This window comes from Poromitra crassiceps, assembly GCF_964638095.1.
Source record: "Poromitra crassiceps genome assembly, chromosome: 14".
NCBI lineage: Eukaryota > Metazoa > Chordata > Actinopteri > Beryciformes > Melamphaidae > Poromitra > Poromitra crassiceps.
Genome location: NC_139633.1, coordinates 31,801,802 through 31,824,157, shown reverse-complemented (window position 1 = coordinate 31,824,157; position 22,356 = coordinate 31,801,802). Strand labels below are relative to the sequence as shown.

The window sequence follows — 22,356 nt, the reverse complement described above, 5'->3', positions numbered from 1 at the left end:
CTCCCTTAGAAGATCCAGGAACCTAAAAGAGAAAGAAAAAATGGTTATGAATGAAACACACACAGTCTAACATTCTCGCATCTAACATCATTCATTCAGCTGTAATCCTCCCTCCCTAACTGTAGAGAGCAGCGATGTGCGCTGCTTTATATCGGTTCAGGCCACTCCCACAGGTCCTTTACCTGTCCATCACATATTCATCCAGTGTAAACAATTCTGACTCAGACACTTTTGGATTATTTTCTTACTGCTAACTTTTCACTGGCTGAAGTTTACATTGGAGCAAAATAACTGAAAAATGTGTTTGGGGAGCAAACAGAATTATTTTATTGAGCCAGAGTATGTTCTGTTCAATTTAATTCAAAAGAGTTTATTAGTCCCTCGAGGGGCGATTTGAGGCAGGTATGTTGCAAACTAATAGTTGTGCCGTACAGCAGCAGTCACAGTATGTTGTTGCCACTCTTTATTGTTATGATTCTGTACGTTTTTTCAGCACCCATCTCCTCCCACATACTGACATGTAGAGACGGTACAGCTGGGTGAGGGATCGATCGCGTGTATTCAACTTTTCTGTTTTACAAGTCACCCTAAACATGATTTTCTGAAAATGAAGCATTATAGAGCTAGAACGGACGACACAATGGCGTGGAACAGAGGCCGGAGGGGCACCTGCTAAGCGTGTAAATAGCTTATTTTTAGCATCTAATTCAGCAGCACGAGTGCCATCGTTTGCCGTTGTTGTGGAAGCTACAGAATGCAGACAAGTTTGACTCAAGTAGATGAAAACACGTCCAGTGTTGAAAAAAATAGACTTAAGCAAACTTAGTGAGATAAACTATAGTCGAAAATGTAAAACTTCAAATAGTCGCCCAGGCATTTATTTACCAAAACATATTTCTAGACCTATTGGGACCAGCGTTTAATTCTTTTTGCACAGAATTCTTCCTCAGCAAAGATTGGAAAGTATCAAATTGTTTATTTAAACCAGTGATTAATACCCGTGATTAATAATCACACAGGCTAGAAACACAGTTGTTCACTTTGAAGCAAACCAAACGGCCACCGTTTCACGCAGGGGGTGAATAGCGGTCTTTCTGGCTGAGACCTAACGTTAGCATTTAGCAGCAGCTAACGTTAGCTCAGTAACCAGCTGGTCAGCACTTCTATCAGACAATACAGTGTTGTGCAACAAGCTGGGCAGGACACGGACACCAGATATGTTTTATTTACCACACCATGTGGTGCCCCTGGTGCCCTGTCTGTGTGCCGACAGCCCGCAGTGCCGACAGCCCGCAATGCCGATAGCCCACAAGCACAACTAGCTGAGCGAGGCGGCGTGCAGCGTGTCGGTGGACCGGCTGGAGCTAACGTCTCCCACCCCCCACGCCTAACCTCCCCCAGACCCTAACCTCTCCCACCCTCCACGCCTAAACCTAACCTCCCCCAGACCCAGACCCTAACCTCTCCCACCCCCCACGCCTAAACCTAACCTGCCCCAGACCCTAAACTTAACCTCTCCCACCCCCCACGCCTAAACCTAACGTCGGCACTGCGGCTGGTCGGCATAGCGGGTGGACCCCGTGCCGTGCCCCCATGCATGATCTGATTTCACCAAGTAACACTTGTTACTGGACCAACATTTCTTCCTAGTATGGGCAAGGAAAACCCTGTCCCTCAAACTCATTTGATTGGTCGCGGCAATTGCTTCTTCCTGAAAATGTGTGGCAAGTAAAACATTTTTGGTTCAGATTTGAAGGGTTAGGGTGTGGGAAAAGTCCAGTTCAGGGTGTGCTTGGTCCTATGGCTGCATGGGTAAGGTGTTTGCCTTCTAATCTGAGGACTGGGGTTTGATTCCTGGTTGAACCACACTCATTTTTATAAAACATTAGGGTTAGACATTAGGTTTAGGCAAGTACAACAATGTGGTTAGAGTTAGGGTTTGGGTCTGGTCGTGGTTAGATGAGAAAACCCTATCGCTAATTTTAACCACATCTTTTTTACTTGCCACACGTTTTCAGGAAGAAGCAATTGCGGTGACCAATCAAATGAGTTCGGGGCGGGGTTTTCCTGGTCCATACTAGGAAGAAATGTTGGTCCAGGAACAACTAATACTTGGTGAAATCAGTTTGTGCGCCCCCAGGCACTATTTGTGCGCCCCCAGGCACTATGAGCTTACAAGACACAGACCATTCAAGTCCAACAAAACAAACAAATTAACAAGCAAGTTACACAAAGTCCATCCATACATGCACATAACAAGACAGAATCATATATTCAGATAAACAACTTCTCCATTCTCAGTTCCCAAGCTTCATTCATGCTTCATTTTGCTTTCTGATGGACCGCCAACAGGTGGTTGAGAGTGGACTCCTCCGCACTGACCATCAGCAAAGGAGAGCCACAGGGCTGTGTCTCCAGCCCCTTCTGGTACGCTCACGACTGCGTGGCGACATTGTGAAGTTTGCAGCAGTCGTCGGGTGGATCTCCAACGGCGATGAGATGATCTTTCCTACAGGAAAGAGGTGGATGCCCTGGCCAGGACAATGAACGTCTCTAAGACCATGGAGGTCATTGCGGATTACAGAAATTGAAATGTTCTGATCTAAGAGATGACAGCATTCCTGTGATGGCTTTGGTCTGATCTGAAAAAGGTTGAGAATCACTGAACTAGACTATTACTATTACTATATATTATACTATATTATATATATTACTGTACTAGACTATAGTCCTTAAGCTCTTAAAAAATGAGCATCCTCACATTTTTGCAAATAGTTTTTGAAGTGGCCATGATATATAGTGACTATGATATTGACAGACTGGACGGTCGGAATGTGTTTACATGTAGACTGACATCCACTCTGCAACTTCATGGGATTAAAACGGCCAAATAAAGTTACTTGTCAAACAAAGACAGTAGACCGATATTTTTGCAAACCAAGTTGTTCCTTTAAGATTCTTTATTAACCTGTATTGAGAAGTGATGGATGGGGGGGGATCTCTATTTTTACTTAAAGGAGAATTTCGTTTTTTTTTAACCTGGACCCATCTCCTGGCAATAATTATGATTTGGCCACTCACCCAGCGATGTCCGCGGCGTTTCTGGCCGTCCTAGCGTTGTTTTGAGATCAATAGCGTCCAAGTCAGTTGTAAAATGGAGCTGATTTGGGGCCAAGTGTGAGCCTGTCTTTCCTGCATCTAAATAGCTATTTTTATTCCCGTTTTCGCCACATATCGTCGTAATGTGATCCCTCAACATCCACCAGAGTGATATTTCGCCCCAGGCCATTTCCTGGAGTCTCCCAGGGATCAAATTGCCTCAAACGTGATCTCGGTCACCAAGTCTCGTAAAGTCCCGCGATACTTTCCTGCCGACTGGCCAACTACAGGTAGGACGCTTTGCGGTGGTGGTTTTAGCGTAACCTATGTGGGGTTTGGCGTAACCTATGTGGGATTCGAAATAACGAAGGTCACCCCAAATGAATGAATGAATGAATGAATGAATGAATGAATGAATGTATTTTGCACATGCACACACCCCCACAAATTACACAGTTTAAGATGCATAAAAGATGACAAAAGACAACAAGTAGTCCAGACAGTGCAGGAAGAGGTAGGAAACCCATATGGGCTTATTTGAGCCTCCACCTAAGAAACACAAATGACACACACGTAAAATACATACACTACCTACCCCACAAGAAGTCCATGATGCAGTCATGAAGCTTGAAAATAATAAGGCTTGTGGTATGGATAAAACTGCTGAACATTTTAAATGTGTTAGTAAATAAAACATCAGTAGCCTACAATAAAAAAAATGTTGCTCGCCATTTGTTTTAGTGGGTTTTTAGTTCATGGTATTTGACCAGATTCTATTATATCTGTGATATTAGTGCCTGTCATCAAAGACAAAGTTGATCAACTAAACAGTTCAGAGAATTACAGCCCTATAGAGCACTTGCCAGCATTCTAGCTAACGTGCTGGAGAGAACTCTACTTTTTTATCCCATTTTTATCCCCCATTAGTGCTAATTTAAATTTATTTATCCTGGTTGCTGCTCCACCCTCTGCCGATCTGGGGAGAGCCGAAACTGGCTCCATGCTTCCTCCGAGACATGGGCAGTTAGCCAGCCGCTTCTTTTCACCTGACAGCGGAACGACCAGAGGAGGCACCACTTCAGCGACCAGGATATTACATGTTTTGGTGAGGGGTTCCTAGGAAACCCCCAGGGGGCACGGGGAGAACATGCAAACTCCACACAGAAAGGCCCTTTTTGACGACCCCACCCGGGCGGTGGGCACTCGAGCACATGCGGACGGGCACGCACTCCTTCAGCGCTCACAGTGTCCCAGGTGGGAATCGAACCCAAGACCATCTAGCTGTGAGGCGGCAGCGCTACCACTGCACCACCGTGCCCCCTGGAGAGAACTCTACTTAATACATTTCTGCTGGACAGTAGACTACATCCTGACTTCTGATAATCAGTTTGGTTTTAAACGGAAACATGGCAACATGGAAACATGAGATTTTAGATAGATACACAAGGCAAAACTCCACACTTTTTATGTGTTTTATTGATGCTTCCAACAGGGTTGGAATTACACAGAGGCCATGGAGGTCATGGCCCTTTGGCTGGGATGCTCTGAGATCCCTAAGGCCACCTTGGCAGTGCCCTGCTACCAGCCTGCTACTGCCAGTTGCTTTAAAAGCGCCAGTGGTCTCACTTTAATGTAGCCTGCCCTATGCAAAGGATGTGTCATTGACTAATTTGAACACATTCAGAAGAATCGCTCTTCATGATGTCAACAGAGCAATTGCCTTTGTGCCCTGACATGTGGCCTTGTGCCCTAAACAAATTTGTGACACAAAAGGCCTGGTGGCCTTGCCCCTAAAATGATGAAATTCCCACCCTGGCTTCTAAAGCATTTGATCATGTCAGACATGGAAAGCTATTCCACAAATTATGTCAACGAAGCGTCCCTAGATCTCTGTTGAGGATTTTGGTTTTCTGGTATGCTCACAAGATGATGCAAGTTAAATGGGGAAAATCTGTATCTGTTCCGTTCCATGTGAATAATGGGGTCCGTCAGGGAAGTATCTTGTCCCCTTATCTTTTTAATGTCTATATGGATGATTTATCTTCTCACTTAAATGCCTGTGGAACAGGGTGCATGGTTGGTGATTATCTCACCGTACACGCAGACGATCTGGTGATTTTTTTTTTCCATGTAGTGCTGGTCTTCAGCAGTTACTGAGGGTTTGTTCACAATATGGTATAGATTTCAACATATCATGCAAATATGAATAATATTATGATTGTCAGAAGTAGGGAGGACAGAAAATTTGTCTGGTTTCTCTTAAAGAGTTTATTTAAATTCAGCAGATAAATCTTCTGAACATTTGCTGACCGATAATAAAACATGACATTTGGAAGGGCTAAGCCCCCTTTTGACTTACTCCTCTGAAGCAAAGACTTGTTTATGCGTGGAACATGACTCCTCCATATACAAGTTGAGATCAGGCTGTCCACTGAATGGACAATTATGTTTATGTCCTAAAGCGCTGAATTTAACATTGGTTCTGAAACTCCACAACTCTCACTTGGTGCTTCTAAATTCCCATGTCCATTGTCTCTGTTGGTGCCACCTGTTGGTGTTAGTGTTTGTGGTGACTGCTGGGCTTTCACTTTAAACACATCCCACTTCTCAGGAAGCAAACCTCTGTTAAAGAGCAGCGATGCCAGGTAGGAGAACAGCAATATGGTGGCGAAGGTAGACATCATGCAGATGGTCCTGACTGGAGAATACTGAACATAAACACCATCTTCAAGAGTGCATCCAGGGAAGTGGAGGACAGGCGGTAGCCCTACCAGCGGCTCTCCACACAACAGTCTTAACGACAGTCCCACCAGAAAGCCCATGGCAGCCCCATAACCGTTGGAGATGTCGACGAAGAGGACACAGACCAGTTGAGGGAACATCATAACATAGGCGATTTCTCCGCCAAGGATCCAGAATGCCATGACACCAGTATGCAGGAAGGTGAGTGAGGTGCCGGCCAAGCCCACTAGCACCACAGCAATACGGATCACCCACCGGATCTCACCCTCTGATGCCTAGAATGAAAGGAAATATGATACGATATAATATAATATGATAACGTAAACATGTCCATTGTCACGGTGTCCATAGATCAATATATTCTACGATATGTGTGTATATATATATATATATTTTTTTTTTTTTTTTTTTTTTTTTTTTTTTTTTTTTATTTATTTATTTATTTGTTATTATTATTATTATTATTATTATTATTATTATTATTAATGATGATAATAATAATAATAATAATAATAATAATAATAATAATAATAATAATAATAATAATAATAATAATAATAATGATTTATTTATTTCCATCTGTGAAAACATGTTTGGGCAGATGATTTGTTTTTGTTTGTCAGGCTGGTTTTTCTAGGTGTTTGTAATACTCATTTCGGCCACAAGAGTGCACCCCTACTCTATGTTCTAAAAAAGGGTAAACCATGAATGCTTTTAGTCCTATTCTATCTTGCCATTTCTTTTTTCTCCACATCCTGCTCTCATCTCAATGTCTTCTCCCTGTCCCCGTCCTCCTCACCTGGGTCCTGAGGATGTTCTTGTAGATGTTGGCGGTGAAGATGGAGGCTGCAGACAGCAGGGCAGAGTCAGTTGATGACATCACAGCGGCGGCAACAGCTGCGATGCCGATGACGGAGATGTAGGGCGGGGTGAGGTGGTGCAGGCTGATGGGTAAGATCAGACCCGTCTGACCTCGTTCAAAAGGAGATGGAGAGCCATACGAGGTCAGGTTCCAGTCTGAGGTAAGGACAAGGAACATGACAAACGAGACAAATTGATTAGATATGTGTCTGGCAATCAGTGTGCTCAATCCTTTGTCAGAGTACAAGTGCAAAAAGTAGAGATGCCACCCAAATGTTGCCAAACCAGAACTAAGCAGCACCTTGGTGAAGGGACAATGTGCATCCTTGTCGGAATCCAATGCCAACCTTGAGTGAGCCTGATGTAATGCCAACGAACACAGCTCTCACTCTGAGTAGCCTATGTCGGCACCAAATGGCTCACGCCAACAAGCCAAGCTCCACATTCTCCTCCAAATACACCAACACATGTAGATAGCATTCGCAAATGTCCATGAGCCCTTGATTATCTATTATATAGGGTAAAAATCAGATCTATCGTTCTGAGACCAGGAAGGAATTAGCATTGCTCCTTCTGGATCTGAGGTTGTCCAGAGTCTCCTTTCCAGCACCTTGGCACAGGGTTTCAAGCAGGGATGGATTATCGCATGGGCAAAGTGGGCAAGTGTCCAGAGCCCTGAGCCAAAGAGGCCCCTTTGGCCCTTGTCTGATTTTTTTAAGGTGTGTGTTTTGAGTCCTACAGGCTATATCCTGTGCTGTACATGACATTTACAGAAAGAAACAGACCTAAAATGGTAGTAATTTATTCGTACATGTAACAAAATAACTAATATAATTTCAAAGTAATACATGCATACAGGTTGTGGGTTGCCCTATGCTGTTGTGCTGTGTACCCAAAACTACTATTTGCATCTTTATACAGTAGGGGTCCATGGCGAGTTTATGTAGGCTGTGTTGTGTGGTTGTGGGTTGCTATTTGCATTCACTACCATTCAAATGCTAAGCTCACTGGCAGGAGGGGTTCGGGGCTACTTTACACTGCACGCACAGAGGAGAGAAAGGCTACTTTACACTGCATGCACAGAGGAGATAAAAGCTACTTTACACTGCACACACAGAGGAGAGAAAGGCTACTTTACACTGCACGCACAGAGGAGATAAAAGCTACTTTACACTGCACACACAGAGGAGAGAAAGGCTACTTTACACTGCACGCACAGAGGAGATAAAAGCTACTTTACACTGCACACACAGAGGAGAGAAAGGCTACTTTACACTGCACGCACAGAGGAGAGAAAGGCTACTTTACACTGCATGCACAGAGGAGAGAAAGGCTACTTTAAACTGCACGCACAGAGAAGAGAAAGGCTACTTTACACTGCACGCACACTGCACGCACAGAGGAGAGAAAGGCTACTTTACACTGCACGCACAGAGGAGAGAAAGGCTACTTTACACTGCATGCACAGAGGAGAGAAAGGCTACTTTACACTGCACGCACAGAGGAGAGAAAGGCATCTATATTCTCGTCTTCAGGAATATGGCAAATAGGCGAATCTCCCAAAATGTTGACGTGTCCCTTTAAGCATTTCAGGACTAATCTTGTCCACTGTCAGTGGAATAATCTAGAGTAGTCTGGATAGTAGGGTAGTAGTAGAGTAGTCTGGGTGTAATAAAGATTCACGCTTAAGCTGTGTTCACACCGAGATATTTATTTTTCTCCCTGTCGCTCGATTCAACCCTTTGGAATCGCTCTGTCGCTGTGTTTAAATCGCTCGTCGACAGGCACAATTCTCAAGACTAGTTTGGACCGGGGGGAGCTGAGAAATGTACAGTCGGGAGGAAGAAGTTCCGAGAACGGTGTACACTCACCAGCATGGAGAACGGTGTACACTCACCAGCATGGAGAACGGTGTACACTCACCAGCATGGAGAACGGTGTACACTCACCAGCATGGAGAACGGTGTACACTCACCAGCATGGAGAACGGTGTACACTCACCAGCATGGAGAACGGTGTACACTCACCAGCATGGAGAACGGTGTACACTCACCAGCATGGAGAACGGTGTACACTCACCAGCATGGAGAACGGTGTACACTCACCAGCATGGAGAACGGTGTACACTCACCAGCATGGAGAACGGTGTACACTCACCAGCATGGAGAACGGTGTACACTCACCATCATGGAGAACGGTGTACACTCACCAGCATGGAGAACGGTGTACACTCACCAGCATGGAGAACGGTGTACACTCACCAGCATGGAGAACGGTGTACACTCACCAGCATGGAGAACGGTGTACAGTACACTCACCAGCATGGAGAACGGTGTACACTCACCAGCATGGAGCCAAGTCTCTGTCAGGAGCATCAAATCCAGTTCACGGGAAGTGAAGAAGTCATTCAGTAGGAAGGTTTTGTTTGCTAGTGACCTAGCATTTAGCAGGGCCAAGCCAAGAGTTTGCTCCACGGCAAGCCGGACGATTTTGGTTTCACGCACGGGTGTTTACTGCAGCCACTTCCGGGGCTACGGCAGCTAATCAGCGGTGAGCAGCAAGTGACTGTTGCCAGCGAAATATCGCTCGAGTCGGGTTATTTCATCTCGGAGCGACGAGCGAATTTTCGCCGTATCGCTCTGTCGCTGTCGCTCGGACGCCCAGCGATTTTTCTCCCGGGCGAATATACACTCAATCGCCCGTTTGCATTGACTTTGTATGTAAACTCAATGCCAGCGAAAAACTTTAATAGGTCGGTGTGAACGCACCATTAGTACACACACACACACACACACACACACACACACACACACACACACACACACACACACACACACACACACACACACACACACACACACACACACACACACACACACACACACACACACACACACACACACACACACACACACACACACACACACACAAAGCATCCAGAAGGAGTAGGTATCAAAAGTGACACTGTGATCAGTAGGCTAAGTAATGAGAAAGGATGTGGAGTTACAACCAGAAGAAGTTAAAAGAAGGTAATTTAGGACACAACAAGAGCAGTCTCACTGTTTACAGGGCCGCTGGAAGTAATTTTAAGAAGGGGGTGCTGCAAGGAAGAGACTGTTTGGCGGCGCTGTTATTTGGAGGAATATGTCATTTTAAATTAACATTATAGGATTATACTGTTGTGTATAGTATTGTCTCCTTTTCTCACTCAATTTCATATCACCACTTTCTCTCCCTTTAGGTCGTTTTACACTACAACAGACAGCAACACAGGCAGAAACACTGAACTTAAAAACGTCAAAAATAACATCTCCACCCTCTTTGCTTTGCTCATAAACCCTAAATATTGCAGAATAAAACATATAAAACATATATTAATATATATATATATTTTTAGACTGCAATTCCAATACAAAACAGCAGCTGCAGCACCCCCCCTTTCCGCCGCCCTGCGCTGTTATTATATGACCATCGACTGGTTATGACTGGGTTGGATATCAGACACAAATCATGGAGCACAGCTATGATAGCTACCTGTTGATGCAGCCACTGCTCCAATCAGCACAGGAGGGATTCCAAATGTAGGGATGAGGAACGCTGCAGCGTAGCATCGCATCTTGGCCGTGGCTGAGGAAGAAGCCGATAAGGTCCTCTGGTGGAAGTCCTGAAAGCCCAGGTCTCCTATACTCTTCAAATGAAACAAGGAATGAAACAAGGAGAAAATTGATTTCTGGAGGAAATGATATAGAGAAGACGATACAATCGGTCAAACTTGTGACCGGAAAGTCAACACTTCCTATGGCTGGCTTAGAAACCCTGAACTGGGAAGGTGAGTTAGTATCGCTGTCCCATTCCACAACAACTGCAATCAGACTGCCTTTGAGCAAGGCACTTTGCTCAGGTGGCACCGCTATAAGGAGGTAAAACAAGGTAATGCTGACACAGAGAACATGACATCTCCTTGGTTTTTGTTGTTTGTTTTTAAAGTCGAGCTGAACCCAAAAATGACTTTTCTTTTCTTTTAGTTCAAATACCTGGGTATTCAGTGCACCCATTTAATAATGTATGCCCAAAAACATCACAAAAATCAAATTTCTTTAGTTTTTCACACTTTTTCACATCAAAAGTTATTTTTTCAAGATTTCATTCATAACAGTAATCTATACAGTTTGCTGACATTGCACTATAAAATTTCTACCCCGTTTCAACCAATCATATCATGCCATGGCAGCTGTCAATCAATCTTCATTTCAGGAGAATTTTCTCCTCCAAATGAAGGAGAAAATGGTACCTAGTGTCTGTGATCTGGCAGAATTTCTAGCCTATAAACTAACTACTAACTTGGCCAATTGTATGTAACATACAAAATAAAGCAAACGGTAATGTCTAAGAATGCAAATAAATGTAATTGGCTCGTTAAACTCGCATTCCAGGATAACGTTAACTAAGGGGTCGCCCCTTGGAGATTCCAGGCGGGCGGGCAGCACTCATGCATCGGATTGTTCTCTCCGTTCCACACAGAAGCAGCTGGCTGCCTGGTACTCGACGGATCCCACTTGCGGAGGGGGGGGGGGGTATGGGTAGGAGGAGTGGAACAAGATTAGGGGCCCTATCTTCGTTCGGCGCTGCTGTTGTTTGCGCTGCCATTTGCACGCCTCTTATTGCTATCTTCCCTGCGTCTTAAGCTATCGTCTGCCTCCACCGTCCAGTTTTGCGCTGGGATCTAAGCGCAGACACGGGTGTAGGCGTGGCCCAGGCGTGTCCGTGTGCCTCTAGCCTATCATCTCCCTCCCGCAAGTGTCAGTTTGCGCTCTGGCCAAGATACCGTCTTGTTCTGGTTCATCCTCCAATTCTCTCTTCCCTCTCTCGTTCTCTCCCCCTCTCTCTCTCTGACTCTCTCCCTCTCTCTTTTCTCTCTCTCTCTCTCACTCTGTCACTCTGCTTGCACTGAGCAAGAAAGAAGCTGCTGCCTGTCACAGACGTGATGGCGGTGACGCTGTGGCTTTTAAGGGGAGTGATCTCACCTTGTGAATCCTGTTATGGCATGAACACACCTATGGAGGTTTGCGCCGAGATGACGTGAAGCGCAGCGGCCCGACACGCCCACAATTAGGGCTTTGCGCTGCGCTATTCCAGCACAAAACAGGCGCTGACGCAAAATTACCACCGTTGCGAAGATAGGGCCCTAAGTCTGCAAATTCGCTGAACGGTTTTAAGAACGTTCTGAAAAAATTATTGTATTCCTGAGTAAGCTAGAGCCTTTCGTTTAAATGTTTTTTGAACTTGTGTTGTATCTCTTGTTTCTTTTTATTCTTGATTGATTGGTAGGCTATTGTTTATTTGATGTTATGTGTTACTGTATGTCCTGTTTTCTAAGACAAGGGACCGTAAATAAGTGTCCACACTTTTACATGTTTATCCCTTGGATTTTGTTGTCTTTTAATCAAATCAAATCAAATCAATCAGCCTGAACATGTTATCAGAGATGACCTGCCTAAGCGAAGGAGAACAGAGTAATAGTTGAGTATACAGCATAGTGAATCATTATGTCCAGCATCATTTCAGTGTATAAATGGGACTCAGTCTAGATAGAATATCTCAGAATTATTATCATTTTCTTGGGTGTTAATTCTGTGCTATGAATAGTCTTGTAAGCATATGGAGTCACCTTTGTCCATTGCTGAACATCTCAGGTGGAATGGAGTGGAGTGGACATGTGCTAATGGGCCCCATTAACAGGTTAGAAGTCTTGAAGGATATCATGCTTTTCAGTACCTTACCAGCAGTAGAAAATGATCAATCCACCTCCAGGCTCTGTCTGCTTCCAGCATGCCGACCCAGGGGGCCTGGAAGGTGTTGTTGAAGGACGTCTTGGTGATGTCCAAGGAGGCGGGACTCATGAAGAGGAAGGGGACGCACAGCCACTGTGGAGAGAGTTGGAGTGTCCAGCTCATGAGCAGATGTACAGAGAAATGGGTAGGTAGGTAGGTACTATAGATAGGTAGGTGGGTAAGTAGGTACTGTAGGTAGGTAGGTATACTGTAGGTAGGTAGGTAGGTAGGTACTATAGATAGGTAGGTATACTGTAGATAGGTAGGTAAGTACTGAAGGTAGGTATGAATGAATTTATTTGGTGATAGGATAAAAAGAACAAAGAAGAGGACAAGCACCAAATATCAAACATAAGTTAAGAACAAACATCACAGGAGATCACTGAGGATAAAAACACAATAAAGCCCTAGGGCTTATTTCCATTGTGGTCCCCATATGTAATTAAAAACAAATTGTTGATAACAAAACATAGAACACTGATTCAAACAGAAATACGATGCAGCAGCAGTGTGTAAGGCGGGTGCAGTTCCATTAACTTGCATTAAAAGAAATGAATACTAGATAAAAAGAAACGGTAGGTAGGTAGGTAGGTAGGTAGGTAGGTAGGTAGGTAGGTAGGTAGGTAGGTAGGTAGGTCGGTCGGTAGGTAGGTACTGTAGGTAGGTAGGTACTGTAGGTAGGTAGGTAGGTAGGTAGGTAGGTAGGTAGGTCGATTTTTTCCCCCACCTGAGCACATTAGAACTTTACACCTTTGTTTTTATCATATTTTAACAATTTATTTTTCGATCATGTACTATTGCATAAATAACACAAATGAATGTACACTTATATAGGCTACATGCAAATATAGACCAGTTATTCAAGTACCCCCCCCCCCCTTCCCCCCCCCACACACACACACACACACACACACTTTTAGGCAGACTAATATAAAACGATGAGGCAACTTACCCCCCAAAAGTCACATTTACCTTCTTTTTTATTTTCACAATTCAGATATTTATATTATATTTATTTCGCCTGTGGGTTGATTGCAGCCAAAAACAAGTTCCCTGCGGTGCACACAAGCTTGGTTATAAGCACTTTGAATGGAATAACTCACCAAGCTGATAAATATGAGAATGAGCTGTATGATGTCTGTGTAGGCCACAGAGTAGAGACCTCCCATCAGTGTGTAGGTAATGGCCACTGCAGCGGAGATCCAGATGCTTACAGTGTAGGACAAGTCCAGAATCACACTCATGGTAACACCTATGAAACACACACGATACACACATAGGCCATACACCGAGTGGACACACACCCAGGCACACAAGCATCACACAAGTAGGGTTGGGTACCGAAACCCGGTACTGGTATCTTTACAACCAGTAATACGGGTACCAAATTGCAACACAGATTTAGGTGCCTCATTTAGGTCCCATGCCTGAGCTGCTGAGTGAAATATCCACCCTCTGGTGCTCCGAAACCGTGCACACACGGCGCACACACCTTTACTAACATTATCGTTTGGAGCGCACCGCTTACTAAAACACTAGGAAGACCACAGCGGTCATTTTGACCTTTTTGAAATGTATATGTGCAACAACTTTGTTGAATTAAAAATACAATGCTGCTGGTACCTGACTTTTCCTAATGTCTGTATTGCCATTTAAAAGAGTTCTTAAAATACGAAATGATATACCCATCCCTATATTCACAAGCATGCTCACACATACTGTAATGCACATTTCTACGTAGGCCTACAAGTTACGTCGGTTCAGGAACACTCTCACCATAGATTTAACCATTTATTGCAACAAATGGAATTGGAAATACAGTTCTGTTTGGCGCTGATGGCTCCACTCTTTACAGAAGATGCTCCCTGGATTAGCGAAGCAGCAGCATGCTAAGCTAATCAGGGAGCAGAAACAAGAGTGAGGGCAAAGCAAAACATTGTTTAACCTTTGAGCCATGCAGACTCTGAACTAAAGGTGGAGGCTGGGGTGGTGGAGGCAAAGCTTTGCAGCGACCATACGCCATGCTAAAGCCACGCTGAAGCCACGCAGTTTAATCTCGGAGTCCTTGATAACATGGTTCACACTTGACAACCGTTCACACCAGCGGCACGCCACGCTATGCTGAAGCTGCGCTGAAGCGATCGTTCAGGTTTCTGTTCTATTTTCCAAACGTGAAGCATGAAGCTGCCAGGCATGAAGTCAATGCAAGTTGTTGGCGGGGGCAAGGCGCGCCGAGCGAGGCGCTGAGGAAAGGAGAGTGCTTCTCGTGTGACCGGTGTAGCGTGACACTCAGCTTCGGCTTGGCTTTAGCGTGGCTTTGGCGTATGATGTGAACAAAGGCTAAGACTGAGTAGCAAAGACCAGTGTAGAAGGCAGCCATATTTAAATGGACCGCCTTGTTGTGAGAATGGATGTGATTGGTGGATGATTAAACGAGGATCTAATCAGCGGGCGGACAGCTGATTACAGCGTAGCCTATGACTTCCGTGTCCTGCATGAACCAACACCATGATTCATTTTACACACAAAAACACGTGCAACTGTAAGTCGTCATGCATAGCTCGGATCACACAAACACACCCTTACGCACATGCAGACCCAGATGCATAATCTTACCTAAGCTGATCAGCGTTGATGTCACCCAAATAATTTCGGAGAGGAGCGGCGCCACAGACAGAACTCCGCTCAGGACGTTTCCGTACTTGATCTGGAAAGGGTCCATCATGGTCACATACTTTCTGTCTCTCATCGGCTCGGCAAAGAAGAAGCCGCCTTAAGGAATGTGAGAGAACTGCATTTTACTGTTCTGTCCTTTTTTACAGTGTGAATCCGTCTCTTTTCATGTGCATTGATTGTGGGTGGAGTGCAGCACCCCCTTAAAAGAAATCTCAACATGCATCATGTGTGGCATTGTGTATTTTCCACCGCCTGCTACTCTACTGTCTGCATATATGCATATATGCCGGTGCCTCGGTCCTATAGGACCGAGGCACCGGCAGTCCCGCCATATAGGACCGAGGCACCGGCGGCCCCGCCCTATAGGACCGAGGCACCGGCGGCCCCACCCTATAGGACTGAGGCACCGGCGGCCCCCCCCGCCCTATAGGTCTGAGGCACCGGCAGTCCCGCCCTATAGGACTGAGGCACCGGCAGTCCCGCCCTATAGGTCTGAGGCACCGGCAGTCCCGCCCTATAGGTCTGAGGCACCGGCAGTCCCGCCCTATAGGACTGAGGCACCGGCAGTCCCGCCCTATAGGTCTGAGGCACCGGCAGTCCCGCCCTATAGGACTGAGGCACTGGCAGTCCCGCCCTATAGGTCTGAGGCACCGGCAGTCCCGCCCTATAGGTCTGAGGCACCGGCAGTCCCGCCCTATAGGACTGAGGCACCGGCAGTCCCGCCCTATAGGTCTGAGGCACCGGCAGTCCCGCCCTATAGGTCTGAGGCACCGGCAGTCCCGCCCTATAGGTCTGAGGTACCGGCAGTGATGCCCTATAGGACTGAGGCACTGGCAGTCGCGCCCTATAGGTCTGAGGTACCGGCAGTGATGCCCTATAGGACTGAGGCACCGGCAGTCGCGCCCTATAGGTCTGAGGCACCGGCAGTGATGCCCTATAGGACTGAGGCACCGGCAGTCCCGCCCTATAGGACTGAGGCACCGGCGGTCATGCCCTATAGGACCGAGGCACCGGCGGCCCTGCCCTATAGGACTGAGGCACCAGTCACGCCCTATAGGACTGAGGCACCGGCGGCCCACTTTGCGATCAGTGTTAATTTCGTCGATGAAAACTACTAAAATGTTCATCGACTACCTATTTTCACTGGTGAAAAGTAGACGTTAATTAAATAAAAAGTGATGAGGAAATCTATTGACATTTCCGCGGACAAATAAAAACTAGACTAGGGAGTTGGCAAGACATCCAATCAGAAGAGAAGAAGATGAAGTTAAACAGTTAAATCTGTGTCTGTATTGCACGTTCAAACCTTAAATACCATTCCATAACAGTTTAATAGATCTTTCTTTTGAGTTTGGAAATTCTAATGAAACAATAGTTACGGTTTTCTTTGGCTCAGATGAGACTAAAATACTCAGACTTTTAGTCGACTAATACTTGACTAAAAAACAGGATGAGGTTGACTAAAAATGATTAAAAAAAACCTAACAAGGACATTTGACACAGGACTAAGACTAAATAAAAAAATATCACAAATACAATATTAACACTATTTGCAATCCACCACCACCAGCAGAGCTCCGCGTTGGAAAGGCCGACCAGCTCCGCCGTCGGGCACCTTCCACTGAGTTCTGGCCCTAGGGGTCTTCCTTCCCAAACCTTGACCCATATCCAAACCCTAACCCCAACCATGTGCATCCAAATCCATACGTGAAAAAGCGTCGGAAATCAAAAACGTGTTGCTCAGCAAGACAGTATCTGATGCAGTTGCGTGTATATCCCTCATTTGTGTGTGTATCTCTTTAAGACCGCGAACCGTGTGACGCGGTTCGCAGTCTTAAAGGGATACACACACAAATGCTGCATCAGGTATCAATGGGTTAAAATATGCAGTGTAGGACAAATTCAGAATCTCACTTGTGAAACACACATACATGATACACACATGGACACAGGCCCATAAACCCTAATAGTCCAGTAAAAATGTCACTTGACCTCACACTAATTGCAACAAAACCAAACTCAACTGATTTTGTATCCTCAATATGTCCTCAATGAAGGAAAAAAAGTGTTAAGGAAATGTATGAAGGGAAATTTTTGAAAATGACCCATATGATGCTACCAAAAACGTTTTTTTATTTATTTTTTAACATTTTTATTTATTTATTTATTTTATTTTCTCCTTGAAGCAAAAAACACATACGTACACATACATAAGTGATGAGATTTATGGCACATTAAAAAAAAAAAAAAAAGGCTTCCATAGGATTCCATAGGCTACCATCATATTTAGGTCATTTTCAAAACTTTCCCTTCATACATTTCCTTAACACTTTTTTTCCTTCATTGAGGACATATTGAGGATACAAAATCAGTTGAGTTTGGTTTTGTTGCAATTAGTGTGAGGTTGACCCACATATTTGCGTAAAATGCCTGGACTATAAGGACACCAATTAGCACTCTCATAGAAAAACACTGCTTTAAAGGATACCAAATGGATGAGAGAGGCAAAGGAGAGTTCAGAATTCTCTAAACAGAGAAAGCTTTGATTAATCACTTCCTGTGGGTGGAGAACTGTACATACCAGAAACCAGAATTTCAATTGGATGACTAAGGAAATCTAGTCTCCCAGTAGCCAGCTGTAGATACCATACATCTACCTCTGGAACACAACTCTTGAAAAGTGGCCAACGCCCGTCCCCCAAGGCAAAGAAAAGAGGCGTGACAGACATATGAATTGACCAACCACGGACAGCATGCCGGACTTCCGTAAAAAACCCATCCAGTCAGATTTCGCCGTACCATTCCTGACGGTGCAACCCGGAAATTTGACTTGTGATTCAGACCCTCCGTCGCTGTAAGCGTGTTGACGTACGTAAGACGTTGGGTCTGAACGGTGCCCCGTCTATGTGCCGACAGCCTGCAAGAAGAACCACTGAGCGAGGTGGCGTGCAGCATGTCGTGGACTGGCTGGACCTAACCTCTCCCACCCCCCATGCCTAAACCTAACCTCCCCCAGACCCTAACCCTAAACTGAACCTCTCCCAACCCCCACGGCTAAACCTAACCTCCCCCAGAGCCTAAACCTAATCTCTCCCACCCCACCCCACCCCCCACGCCTAAACCTAACCTCCCCCAGACCCTAAACCTAATCTCTCCCACCCCCCACGCCTAAACCTAACCTCTCATGCCTAAACCTAACCTCCCCCAGACCCTAACCCTAAACCTAACCTCTCCCACCCCTCACGCCTAAACCTAACCTCCCCCAGACCCTACCTAACCTCTCCCACCCCTCATGCCTAAACCTAACCTCCCCCAGACCCTAACCCTAAACCTAACCTCTCCCACCCCTCACGCCTAAACCTAACCTCCCCCAGACCCTAACCCTAAACCTAACCTCTCCCACCCCTCACGCCTAAACCTAACCTCCCCCAGAACCTAACCCTAATCCTAACCTCTCCCACCCCCCACACCTAAACCTAACGTCGGCATTGCGGGTGGTCGGCATAGCGGGTGGACCCCGTCTGAACATGTGAGAGTAAGGGAAATCGATCTTGTTGCTGGGGACCCACGGGTCCCTGGGGAGTTCCAGGGGTCTCGTACCTACTTTGAAAACCACTGGGTTAAAAAGAGACTTACCTACGAGGAAGGCCACGGTGGCTGCTAATGGCATTACAGCCCAGATTAGTCCCAATGTCGGGTCGTACACTGCCTCTGCCGTGCCGATGATGAAGCTCCCTCCAACCCAGGTGGCTGCATGGTGTGCGCACGCACGCACGCACACACGCACGCACGCACACACACACACACACACACACACACACACACACACACACACACACACACACACACACACATTTGAATACCTTTATTTGTGTTCACATTTACACAAAAAATCCTTGAACACAAACAATAATAGATGCACAATCAATGGGAAATCGTATAGGTCATGTTCACATTACAGGCAAATCCGATTTGCTGATAAAGTCATCATCAATCATCATTATCTTGATTGGTTTCCCAAATCAGATTCGGGAGTGTGTCCGCACTGCCACAAATCTGATTTTCAAGTCGGATCTGTGTGTCCAGACCTAAACAGCCTATCTGCATGGGTTGCTATGGTAACGACGTGGGCGTCAGTATATACGTACGTTGGCGACATGGTTTTCGTGCGCAGAAGCATTTGATGACGAGTTGCGAGTGGCGTTCAAATCAGATTTGGTGGATCTGCGCGTCCGCACTGAAGACACATCAGTCGAAAGCACATTTGAAGCAGATTGGAAACTACCTTGATATGTGATTGGGGACAAGTGACACAAATCAGACTTGGAGCGTCCAGACTCATAAAACCAATCTGGATAAAGTCATTAATAATGTAGGTCACTAAAGTTCACAAATCAGATTTGGCCTCCTAGTCTGAACATGGCCTATGACAGATGTATCTAGTCTGAATCTATGGATAAAGGAAACAACGCCTCCTCCAAATGTGGCGACTGCCAATTATTGCAGAAATAGAGCAGAATTTGGCCAGAGCCTTGGCTCTCGGTCTGGGCAGTCCTGCCCTCTGCAGGCCACTTATGACCAGCCTACTGTATGGACATTACCAAGGCTTCCAAATATGAAAACAAGCGATTTACAATTATACCCAAGCTGTAAAATGGCATCCTTGAGCAGTTGGTATTTCAAAACCTTGGTGATAAAAGCTTCTTCCAGACTGGAATCAAAAGCACACCCCACTTCACTCCAAAATGGTGGCCTCTCTACTGTCCTCATCGACAACATCACACACACACACACACACACACACACACACACACACACACACACACACACACACACACACACACACACACACACACACACACACACACATCCATCACCCTGATGGAGCTAGATTTTTTAATTAGGGCAGATGTGCAGATTAATTGCCCTAAGGCTGAGGTTGTTCAGTGATGATTTCATCGATGATGATGTCATCAGTGATGTCATCAGTCTGAGGCTATATAATAATAAGTGATGGGAGTATAAGTAGGTAGAATCGGGGATGAACCAGACAGAGACAATGGCTTCCGCCCCTGGGCTAGCGGGTGACCTGACTGAGCCAGATTTTTTAATTAGGCGATTGCCCTAATTACCAAATGATGTGATGTGATCAGTGATGTTATCCTTCCTGGCTGATGCTATATAAGTTCAGTGATGACATCAGTGATGTCATCCATGATGCCATCCGTGATGATGTCATCAGTGATGTCATAGAGCAGGTGAGGCCACGTATGCATACGCGACGCGCAGTGGTCATCAGTGATGTCATGACATGGAGCAAGTGAGCCCGCACAGCCGTCAAGCTGCAGGGCGCACAAGGCCGCGTAGCGGTCGAGCTGCGTATGCAAGCTGCACGGCGGGCGAGGGCGAGCATTGGGCAGGCCTAGGAACCGAGCGTGCGTAGCATGCGAGATGCCTAGTTAGTAAAACAATTACTTATTTCACTTCCTGAGTAGCCTGTAACTTTGTCCAAAACTGATATTATCACACCCACGGTTTAGTTTTCAGCTGTAGCGTTTGGTTGGAATGAAAGCCTGCAGACATTGTTTCACACTGTTACATGATGGGAAAGTGCTGACCTTGAAACTATTGTTTACATAAGTAGGCCTATCAGGTATCCTACCCTAGTAAATACTGCATGCAGAGCTGATTGCCTTACTTGTTATAGGCCTAGGTCACCAAGACAATATAGCCTACCTGTCCAGTAGGGAGTCATAATTAACTTAAAATAAAACAAATAAAATGAACATTTGTCATTAGGCTACAGGCCTAAGTCATTTTGTGATCATAACTCTTATTATAATTGCCAGGCAGTGCAGTTACAGACTTGTTGAATTGTTCATTTTCCCATCACTTCTATCATCAGTACAGTAAATGTAGGCTACGGAAAACAGTAGCCTACATGTATGCCGGCTAGACCAGTGGACACACCCTCAAAGTTTGCTTTGGAACAACTCTCCCACCCCCCATGCTCTAACAACTAGGTAACAACGCTCTAACAGCTAGGTAGGCTATTCCCACAGAGAATGTGTGCAGCATAATAATATCCCAAGGCAATTACCAAATACTGTTCCTCAGCATTCTAAATAGTAAATTATGAACAATTTTCTATAGTAGCCTAAATGATGAAAATGTTTCATCAAAATCATCTTGTTGATTTTTGTTTGTTTGTGGTTGACATTGTTTGCTTTGCTAACTCAATTTATGAAAAGTGTGATCAGGAGCAGCTTAGAAAAGCATTATGAGCGCATGCACGCTTCCCTCCATTAAGTTGCTTTGAACCATCAAGCCTTGCTCATGATTTTTTCCCACGGTACTTGAATGCAGCATAAAAAATAACCCATTGCAGCCGCGCAGCCTTGCCGCAATGCCGCTCACCGGTTGTCGTAAAGATCCCCACTGCCAAGCTGATACTGCGGTTGCCCAGAAGGGCCATGTCTGCGTGGTCCGCCTGCGTCCTGCTCTCATCCTTTTTGGATCTGATGGAAGCCCACACGCCGATTCCAAGCACCAGCGCGTAGAAGAGGAGAGTGACCACCAGGCCCGGGACGTTCAGGGCCATGATAACCCGAGAGAGAGAGCGCAGGCTACGGCGGGGAGGGGTGGGAGAAGTCTGGACTCCTGGAGCTGTGGAACCTGAATGACTGACTCAAGGCTGAGGAGGATAGTATAAGTCCGGGGAGTGGCACAGCCAGGGGGCTCTCTCTCTCTCTCTCTGTGTGTGTGTGTGTGTGTGTGTGTGTGTGTGTGCGTGCGTGTGTGTGTGTGTGTGTGTGTGTGTGTGTGTGTGTGTGTGTGTGTGCGTGTGCGTGCGTGCGTGCGTGCGTGTGCGTGTGCGTGTGCGTGTGCGTGTGCGTGTGCGTGCGTGTGCGTGCGTGGCTGGAGACGTGTCCTGACAGGAACAGGTTATGCGACCATTCCTCAGTAAAATGCACAAATGCACCTCTCCCCGGCGTTGCGCTGGCCCCCTCACCATCGCCTCCTTTTGTTGCTTTGAGTTAATTGTTGTACACTGTACTGCCACCCTATCCTGCCAATCAACCTGCATTACTGTGGTGCTTAGAGCTGTTTTAATCAACACACTTAGCCTATATGTTTCTCTATAGCC

General features: G+C 45.8%; 1 protein-coding gene across 1 annotated transcript; it reads right to left on the bottom strand.

Moving 5' to 3' along the window:
• Positions 1–5: 5 nt before the first annotated feature.
• LOC310789145 (high-affinity choline transporter 1-like) lies at positions 6–21,810 on the bottom strand (the record flags this gene model as incomplete). Its single annotated transcript, XM_083650738.1, has 9 exons — positions 6–22; positions 5,603–6,116; positions 6,641–6,858; positions 10,237–10,390; positions 12,483–12,626; positions 13,637–13,785; positions 15,150–15,305; positions 18,846–18,959; positions 21,627–21,810. The coding sequence occupies 9 exons, from the start codon at positions 21,808–21,810 to the stop codon at positions 6–8; spliced, it is 1,650 nt and encodes a 549-aa protein (XP_083506864.1).
• Between the last annotated feature and the right edge of the window lie 546 nt (positions 21,811–22,356).